The following is a 9360-nucleotide window of genomic DNA, read 5'->3' as shown; positions in this document are numbered from 1 at the left end:
AAAATAAATAAATAAACTTACAATAAACTACATTCCTAAAACTTTACCAAACATGAAAATATATAACCTAATTCAAACTATTGATATATAATAGTTTCTCAGTAATACTGGATTCCACAGACTCTGACAAACAAATGGAAACACAGGAGTGCCAGAGTGCTTGTTTATCTGTGTCTGTATGAGGTTATATGGAAACAGTGAGCCACACCGGCCGGAGATTACAGTGGCACTGGAGTGTGAGGGCCGCCGGCCTCCAAACGTCTAATTGATGACAACGATGCGTGAGATAATGAGAAACTCAGGCCTTCGAACTCTGGCAGGAGCGTCATGATCCGCTTTTAAAACATGTCAAAACCCTGCAAGACTTTCAAGGGCCTCTGCAAGATTCTTGGCCGGCCCATATAAACACCGACGAGCATCAGCAAGCAGAACAGAGATCCAAACCTTCCTCCGAGGCAGAGCCGTGTCTAAAAAGTCATGAGAGGTTCGTCGTACTCGCAGAAGAGCCTGAGCGTCAGCGGCTCCAGCCGGATGAGGGTCCAGAGCCCGTCTCCGTCCCGATGCCGCGGGTCCTCGTACAGCCGCGGACGCACAGGGTTCCAGGGCCAGCCGGTGGAAGTGGCCACCGAGATCCACCAGCACCACGCCAACGAGAAGCAGGAGATGCAGGAGCTGAACGTGCGCTTCGCCGGATACATCGAGAAGGTCCAGGCGCTGGAGCAGAGGAACAGCGCTCTGAGAGCCGAGCTGGAGGCCCTTCAGGGACGCTTCAAGGGAGGGCCCACCGGCCTCGGGGACGAGTACGAGCTCAAGTTTAAAGAGATGAGGGACCTAATCGAAGCTCTGACCGCTGAGAAGGGCGCGGCTGATATCGAGAGAGGCTACATCGAGGAGGAGGTGGAGGTCTGGAGACTCAAGCTGGAGGAGGAGCTGGCCATCAAAGGTGAGATATATGATTCTGAAGTTCATTAACGGTTTATGGATCTATCACAGGGGCCCACAAATCTGCTCCTGAAGGGCCAACGTCCTGCAGAGTTTAGCTCCAGCACACTTGGAAGTTTCTAGTAATCCTTGATTAGCTGATTTGGGTGTATTTAAATAGGGTTGGAGGAACAGGACTGAACACCGCTGATTTATCAACGACATTAAGACGTAAAACTTCCAAGGAAAGAGTTTCATTCAACAGAAGTTCTGCTGCAGAGTTTAGTTCCAACCCTAGTCAAAACTCCTGAACAAGCTAACCATCAGGATTACTAGAAAGTTATAGTTAGGTGAGTTTGATCGAGGTTGGAGCTAAACTCTGGAGGAAAGAACAGAAGTTCAGAACCCCTGATTTAGCAGGTTCTTACAAAGGAAGAACGCATCTTAAGGAGAAGTGCTCACAATACAAAGTGTTAAACATTGTCTAGAACGTGTGACCAAAGTTGTTTTCCGAACATTCAGTGAACGGTTCTTAAAAGACCCTTTTCTTTCTTAGTGTGAACACTCTTAAAAATAAAGGTTCTCTGTTGGCACTGATGGGTCCATGAAGAACCTTCAACATCCCTGGAACCTTTTCATTGCACAAACGTTTCTGAGTAGTGAAACAAGTTTTTTAAGATCATTAAAATGTTCGTCAGACCAAGACAAAAATGGTTCTTTTAAGAACTGTTCATTAAAAGGTTCTTTGGGGAACCAAAAATGGTTCTTCTATGGCACCACTGAAAAAACCTTTTGGAACCATTATTTTTAAGAATAAAGAATGTTTTAATAATCTAAAAACCCTTTTCTCCAATATAAAGGAGGTTCCATGGATGGTAAGGTTCTTCACGGAAACCATCAATGCCAAAAACACTTCCAAAACGGGGTTTTTCAAAGTTCCATTTTTGGTTCCCCAAAGAACCTTTCAGTGAACAGCTCTTAAACCATTTTTTGTTCTTGCAAGAACATTAATAACTGAATCAACCTTTTTCCACTATAAAGAACCTTTTGTGTAATGGAAAGGTATCCATGGATGTTAAAGGTTCTTCATGAAACCATGAATTTATTTATTTAACCAAATTAAATGATTTAAAAATTAATTTCCAAGAGGGTCAATGCCAATAAAGAACATTTTTAAAACAAATGCATGCTCTTTACGTAATATTAAGTCGACACCATTTTCACGTGAACTCTGTCTTGACTCCACAGAGGAGGCCGAGATGATTCTCCGCGAGTTCCGTCAAGACGTGGACAACGCCACGCTGCAGAAGGCAGACCTGGAGAAGCGCATCGAGCAGCTGGTGGCCGAGATCGAGTTCCTGAAGAAGCTCCACGACGAGGAAGTCGCTGACCTCCTCAAGCAGATCGAGGAGTCCAAGGTGACGGTGGAGCTGGACTCTGACAGACCGGATCTGGCCGCTTACCTGCGCAACATGCGCGCCGAGATCGAGTCTGTGGCCGCTCGCAACGTCCAGGAGGCAGAGAAGTGGTACAAGGGCAAATTCGACACTCTGAAGGATCAAGCCAGCAAACACGAGGACAAGATGAAGAGCATGAAGGAGGAGATCAGCGTCTTCCACAACCAGGTGACGGACCTGCAGAACCAGATCGACGGACTGAGGGCGAGGAACGCGGCGCTGGAGCAGCAGCTGGAGGACATGGAGGAGGCGCACCTGGACAAGACGGCCGGTCTGGAGGACATCATCGTCCAGCTAGAGAGCCAGCTGTGCCAGACCAAGCTGGAGATGGGAAAATACATGGCCGACTACCAGCAGCTGCTCCACATCAAGCTGAAGCTGGACGCTGAGATCGCCACCTACAGGAAGCTGCTGGAAGGAGAGGAGAAGCGGCTCGGGATCTCTGCAGCAGCAGGTAAAGGTGAAGGGTCGCCGTTAACAAAATAAACCAGTGCTTTAGTTGGTAGCTGGCTGGAATACACTACAAGACTTTCAGAAAACATACACTAAGCAACTGAGGATCACACTAACAACTGGTACGTTCGGAAAGATAGTATTTACGAGTTCAACGTGCATGAATTTCACCACAAAGTCATAATTCAGAGTGAGAAACTGAACTTTCTGTAAGCCCAGCGCTGGGCGTGTCAGTGTAAAACAAGGCGGATGCAGTAGTAAGAGTTAATTTTTTGGAAAAAAAAAATATATATTTTTTTACAATAAAACTAGCTAAGTTGCATGCACACAAAACGGCAAGATATATTTCATAAACTTAATAAAAACAAAGCAAAAACAATGTAATTCGCAGTGTTTAATTATCACTTTGTAGATGCAGAGTAAAAAACTATCCTGATTATTAAACGTACATCGTCATCTGATGTCATAATTATGATTTATCAAGTTGTAAATACAAAATTCCCAAGACTTGAGCACGAGAACCTTGTCTCGTGCAGACCGTGAATCAGGTCTGAAGTCGTGTAGAGTATCCCAGCCTTGGTTTAAATCTGATGTGTTTTGTGTCTTGTTTTCCCAGCGGTGACAGAAGAGAGAACCACGTCTGTGTCTCGTACTGTAGAGACACACACGACTCTCGCCTGAAGATCAGCCTCTAAACCAGCGGAGTGACCCGGCCTCCTGAGAATCACTGCATGCACCTGGCTCACAACGTTCCCAGGCACTAAATAAAGCTTGATTTCAATGCACACCTGTCTCTGCTGTATGTTTTCTCATAACGGGTTTATAAAGCCTCAGTTCTTCTGGCCTGCTGTTGATAAGCTGAAAGATGGAAAAACACACTTTATTCCTGGAGTTTCTGCATTAATTGGTTGCTTAGCATTATTCAGTTTGATGAGAACAGAATTGAGCTGAATAATACTACTATTGTGTTCTGTAGAGCGGATTTACAGCTGAAACCATTTCATAATTGATGAACAGTGACAGTTATTAAACTCTAAAAAAAAAAACATCTTCCAGTACATGCGTCTAAACTTTTATAAATCAAGATACATTTACTTGAGAAGCAGAATGTTGAGATATTGATTCTAGTTTTCTGAAAAATGTATCAAAATGAACTGAGATTAAGCTTAAAATAACAAACATCTGTCAGTGAGGTCAGAAAAACACCAGTTTATTAATAAATATTCACTAAGTCACACTTTCAGATAACACTTTCAGATACAAACAAACTCTTTAAACATTGAAATCTTCAAAAAAACAAAACATCAAGAAAACAAGACATCTCATGACATTTTGATTTTATCTTGATTAAAGAATGTTTTGACATTTGTTTAAAAAAACAATAATTTTTGCATTGAAACACTGGTTTATATCACAAAGAAAGTCTCTTTATTTCTCTTTAAAAAAAAACTCTTTAAAAACAGTTAAAACAGTTTTCCAGAGTACTAAAGCAGTTAATGACAGAAAGAATGGCTTCGTCACTTCCTGTTCTCCCTCCTGAGTGGCCAGACTTCCATACAGCTCCTTCACCTTCCTCTTCCTCTCCGCATCCCTGACACACACACACACACACACACAAGCAGAGTCAGAGCTCACGAACATTACACACACACCAAGCATAGACATGATGAAGCTCGGTCACATGACACACACACACACACACACACACACACACACACTCACGAACACACACTCACGAACACACACACACACGAACACACACACACACACACACACACACACACAAACACACTCACGAACACACACACACACAAACACACTCACGAACACACACACACACTCACGACACACACACACACACACACACTCTCACACACACACACACACACACACACACACACACTCACACACACACACACCACACACACACACACTCTCACACACACTCACACACACACACACACACACACACACACACACACACACACTGTCACACACACACACTCACTCTCACACACTGCTCATGACGTCGCTGAGTTTCTCCCACACACACCAGGAACACACGTGTGTCCTTGCGGATCTCCCTCAGCGCTCCCTTGAACTCACGCTTGTACTTGTGCTTGAGCCGCTCGCGCTCCTTCTCCTCCTTCGTGTTCCCTCACTTCTTACCGTAATCCAGACTGCAGGAGAAGCGGGAATTAAACTCAATCTGTCAGAACGAGAAGAGTTTCCGTTTTTATTCCAGTTCAGTTTCACTCACATCTGCACGATTTTCGGTGTGAAGAGCTTCAGCGGGATGGGTTTCTTCTTCTTGAACACCAGAGGTGCATGCTGGGAAGGCTTCTCAGGAATGGCCTCTAAGATCTCCCTGTGAAGATCCTGCAGGAAAGCACATCAGAATGAATCAAACGAGCTGATGAGCGTGAACGTGACGTGTGCTGAAGATGCTGAACCTGGATAGGGGCGGGGTAACTCTCAACAGGAAGATGCTTGAGAAGCAGCACTCTGATTGGCTGGAAGATGTGTGCATATGACGGCAGGTCTTTATAGAGCGACGTGCATCTCTTCACCAGATCCAGACAGGAATCAATGAGCGACAGCCTGAAACACAAACACAGCAATGTTAATGCATTAATTATGCCCTGTAATAAATGCACCGTATGATCTCATGAATAACTGTGTACTGCAGTAAAACGATCTCGACCTCACGCCATCCTAGGAGCATATGACAGTCTTCTTTCAGACGAACACAATCAGAGTTTTATTAAATAATGTTCAGACTAATCCATGCACACGGCTCCGGGGGGTTAATAAAGGCCTTCTGAAGCGGCGCGATGTGTTTGTGTAAGAAACATATCCATATTTACAACTTTATAAATCTTGATCTCGAGCTTCTGCTGATCGTCGTATGTGTGTTCACGAGAGAGTGGCGTCCAGCGGATGGCTTGAGGGGGGGGTAAATCATGGGGTCATTTATATTTTGGGGTGAACTGTCCCTTTAAAAATCAGAACTGCATCAGAAATAAAATGAATTTAATATGTATTAAAAAGAAGAAACAAGAAATAGAGTGCAATCAGTAACTGGTGTGAGTGTGTGTGTGTGTGTGTATATAAGTGAGTGTGTGTGTGTGTGTGTGGTTGTGTGTGTAAGTGAGTGTTTGAGTGTGTGATGTGTGTGTGTGTGTGTGTGGTATGTGTGTTTATCTAAGTGTGTGTGTGTGTGTGTGTGTGTGTGTGTGAGTGTGTGTGTGTGTGTGTGTGTGTGTGTGTGAGTGATATCATGAGTGTGTGTGTGTGTGTAAGTGAGTGTGTTGAGTGTGTTCATGTGTGTGTGTGTGTGTGTAGTGATGTGTGTATTGTGTGTGTGAGTCTGAGTGAGTGAGTGAGTGAGTGTGTGTGTGTGTGTGTGTGTGTGTGTGTATATAAGTGAGTGTGTGTGTGTGTGTGTGTATATAAGTGAGTGTGTGTGTGTGTGTGTGTGTGTGTGTGTGTGTGTGTGTGTGTGTGTGTGTCTGTGTGTGTGTGTGTGTGTGTAGAGAGAGTTTGTGTATATAAGTGTGTGTGTGTGTGTGTGCAGTGTGTCTCTCTCCGCTGTGTGTGTGTGTGTCTGTGGGCTGTGTGCAGTGAAAGGGGTTTCCTGTTCCAGCTGAGAGACGTGTTTGGATCCGTCAGAACCAGCAGATCACTGCTCTTCCCCTGCCGTCTGAACGGACTCAATGGACATGAGCAGACAGGAAACACCAAAAACCGGTCAGAATGAGTGCTGATGATAATGGACATCTGCTCAGACTGAAGGTGTGAATACAGCAGTGCAGCTGTCGCTCGTGATGATGGACATGAGCAGACAGGAAACACCCAGAGTCCTCTTCATAAAACCACACTAGAAACTCGATAAATCAAAAAATTTCCCATCAGAGGCAAACATGACACTCCACCCTGACACACCAGATCACACCACAGACACAGATTCCTACTGCTCTCACACACACACTCCTATACCACACAGATCCTACTCTCACACACAGACACAGATCATCACACACACACTGCTCTCACACACACACACACACACACACACACACACACACACACGTACACACACACGTACACACACACATACACACACAGGTACACACACACACTCATACACAAAACTCATATACATACACACACACACACTCATACACACACACACACGCACACACATCCACAGACACACACACTCACGGAAACACACACATACTTATACTCACAAACACACACACCCTCACTCACAGACAAATACACACACACTCACTCACACACACTCTCTCTCACACACACACGCACACACTCTTCTCTCTCCTCACACACAGACACTCTCTCTCTCTCACACACACACACACACACTCTCTCTCTCTCTCTCTCTCTCTCTCACTCACTCACACACACACACACACACACTCTCTCTCTCTCTCTCTCACACACACACACGATGAGCTCAGCATCAGCCTCTCGTCTCTGTATCTGTGAACCTGTGTCAGTGCATCTGCGCACCATGTCCAGATCAGGCATCGGCGCTCGACCTTTGACCTCCAGCGTCTCCTCCATGCTGTGGCCGCTGTCACTGAGTAACGTCTGCACGGCTTTACACGCGGCCTCAGGAAACATCTGACACAGACCGCAGATCTGACTTCAGAACACACACACAAATGAACACACGGCAGCTCACGTCATCTGAGTGTGTGTGTGTGTGTGTTACTCACGGGACGAGTGCGCTGACGGTTCTCAGATCAGGAGGATTCTGGGTGGAGAGTTCACAGACATACTCCAGCACAAACCCGAACAACTTCTGAACACAGAATAAAACAACTGCATTTAACACACACACACACACACACAGCGGCTCTGTGTCAAACGCTAAGCACACTGTATGATGGGTCTACACAGACAACATCAAAAAAAAATAATTCACAAAAAGGGTCAACCAGCTTCTATTGGAGCACTTGAGACGTTTTCAAACTATAATTATAAAAAGCCTTTCATTTCATTAAAACAAAATGTTACATGAAATAAAAAAAACGTCACCCGTATATTATTTCAGCTAGCTGCCTAGGCAAGTTTAACTTGATGTACTAAAATAACTCATTCTGAAAAAAATGAATGACAGCTATATAGACATTAAAAAGAAAAGCAAAAACAACAGACTTTAAAATAAGAAATAAAATATATATATAAAAAAAAACTATAATAATAATAATAAAACTGTAAATATTAATAAAGCCTGTAGTAGCATGTGAATGATACTGGTGTCTGTGACCTGTAGTTTGGCTTTGTTTCCCGCGGACAGACTGGGATGGTTGCACTTGAGCGTTCTGTCCAGTATGAGGCGCTGCTGCTCTGATCCATGACCCTGCAGGAGCTGCTTCAGATCACTGTAGCTCTCAGGAGCTGGAGCACACACACACAGACACACACAGACACACACAGACACACACACAGAGAGACACACACACATCAGTAGTGGTCAGTAGTGGTCAGGAGGGTCTGTGGAAGGGCTGTGGTGTGTCACCTGTCTCTCCAGCGTGTATCTCTGCAGGATCTTCTCCTCAGGTGTGAGGTTCTGGTCATATTCACCGAAGCGTCTGTCGATGAACGAGTTGTTTTTGTCTTTCAGTCTGAACTCCTTCAGGAGAGTATCTTTCCTCTGAGGAATCAAACACACACTCCATCTGAGATCTAATAACACTATTATATAATAATAATAATAACAGAAGAGCAGTGCAGTGACAGAGACGATACACAGAGCAGTGTTTACTCAAGAATACCACGGTACTGCCGCAGTAAACACAAACAGCGCCGCGCTTCACCTACTGGATGGCTCTGGACCTCGAGACCCCCGGCAGACCCACGTCGTGTTTGCTCCTGCGCCCCAGAACATCATCTTCACCTCGAACGCGTTTCTCTGGATCTCCGGAGCCTAGACCTGCGCACTTTATCAGACAAACCGCGGCTGAGCTTCTGCTGCTTCCGCATCATTACACGCTCTGATCGGACACTAAAGAGAAGATTATCATTCAGTCACACAATCATAATCGTTAAAACAAGCTTTGAGTCCCGACGGTGTTTCATCCGCTTATCAACAAAAATACACACGCGCTGCGAGCACGAGCACAGAGACACGAGCGCTGATTGTCGCCTCCTGCGGCCGGGAGAGGAACTGCACACTGGACGCGCGCTGCGCGCTCACGGGACACCTATAGTGTTTTGAATTAAATGCCTTATATTTTTTGTTTTTGTTTAAAGTTTTAGTAATTTGTTGTGTTGTCATTTTTATTAGTTAAACGTCTATAGTATGTTTTTATTATAGTTTTAGTTAAGTATTTTTAAGTTAAACTGAACGAAAATGAGAAATAATGAAAAATAAATGCACACACACACACACACTCTCTTACACTCTCTCACACACACACTCTCTCTCTCTCTCTCTCTCACACACACACACACTCTCTCTCTCTCTCTCACACACACACACACACACACTCTCTCT

At 44.7% G+C, this 9360-nt stretch overlaps 1 protein-coding gene and 1 pseudogene across 2 annotated transcripts; one reads left to right on the top strand and one right to left on the bottom strand.

Annotated features, from left to right (window-relative positions):
* The first annotated feature begins 413 nt into the window (after nt 1-413).
* On the top strand, nt 414-3616 carry LOC109045271 (vimentin-like). 2 transcript variants are annotated; one of them, XM_042778484.1, is made up of 3 exons: nt 414-943; nt 2170-2838; nt 3448-3616. In XM_042778484.1, exons 1-3 carry the CDS (start codon nt 478-480, stop codon nt 3510-3512), a joined length of 1200 nt encoding a protein of 399 aa, XP_042634418.1. In that variant the 5' UTR covers nt 414-477; the 3' UTR covers nt 3513-3616. The 2 variants fall into 2 exon arrangements, with proteins under 2 accessions (XP_042634418.1, XP_042634419.1); XM_042778485.1 differs by having other exon boundaries at nt 415-943; nt 2170-2832.
* LOC109045567 lies at nt 3609-9067 on the bottom strand (annotated as a pseudogene).
* Nucleotides 9068-9360: the final 293 nt, after the last annotated feature.

This window comes from Cyprinus carpio, chromosome A21 (genome assembly GCF_018340385.1).
Source record: "Cyprinus carpio isolate SPL01 chromosome A21, ASM1834038v1, whole genome shotgun sequence".
NCBI lineage: Eukaryota > Metazoa > Chordata > Actinopteri > Cypriniformes > Cyprinidae > Cyprinus > Cyprinus carpio.
The sequence above is the reverse complement of the archived record's forward strand: the minus strand, read 5'-3'. Positions and strand labels throughout refer to the sequence as shown.

Bases quoted from the DNA above. Each gene is read 5' to 3' on its own strand.
- LOC109045271 (XM_042778484.1), top strand. From the start codon at position 478: ATGAGAGGTTCGTCGTACTCGCAGAAGAGCCTGAGCGTCAGCGGCTCC. The intron at 944-2,169 runs GTGAGATATATG...TTGACTCCACAG, and splicing joins GGAGGAGCTGGCCATCAAAG to AGGAGGCCGAGATGATTCTC. The intron at 2,839-3,447 runs GTGAAGGGTCGC...TTGTTTTCCCAG, and splicing joins CTCTGCAGCAGCAGGTAAAG to CGGTGACAGAAGAGAGAACC.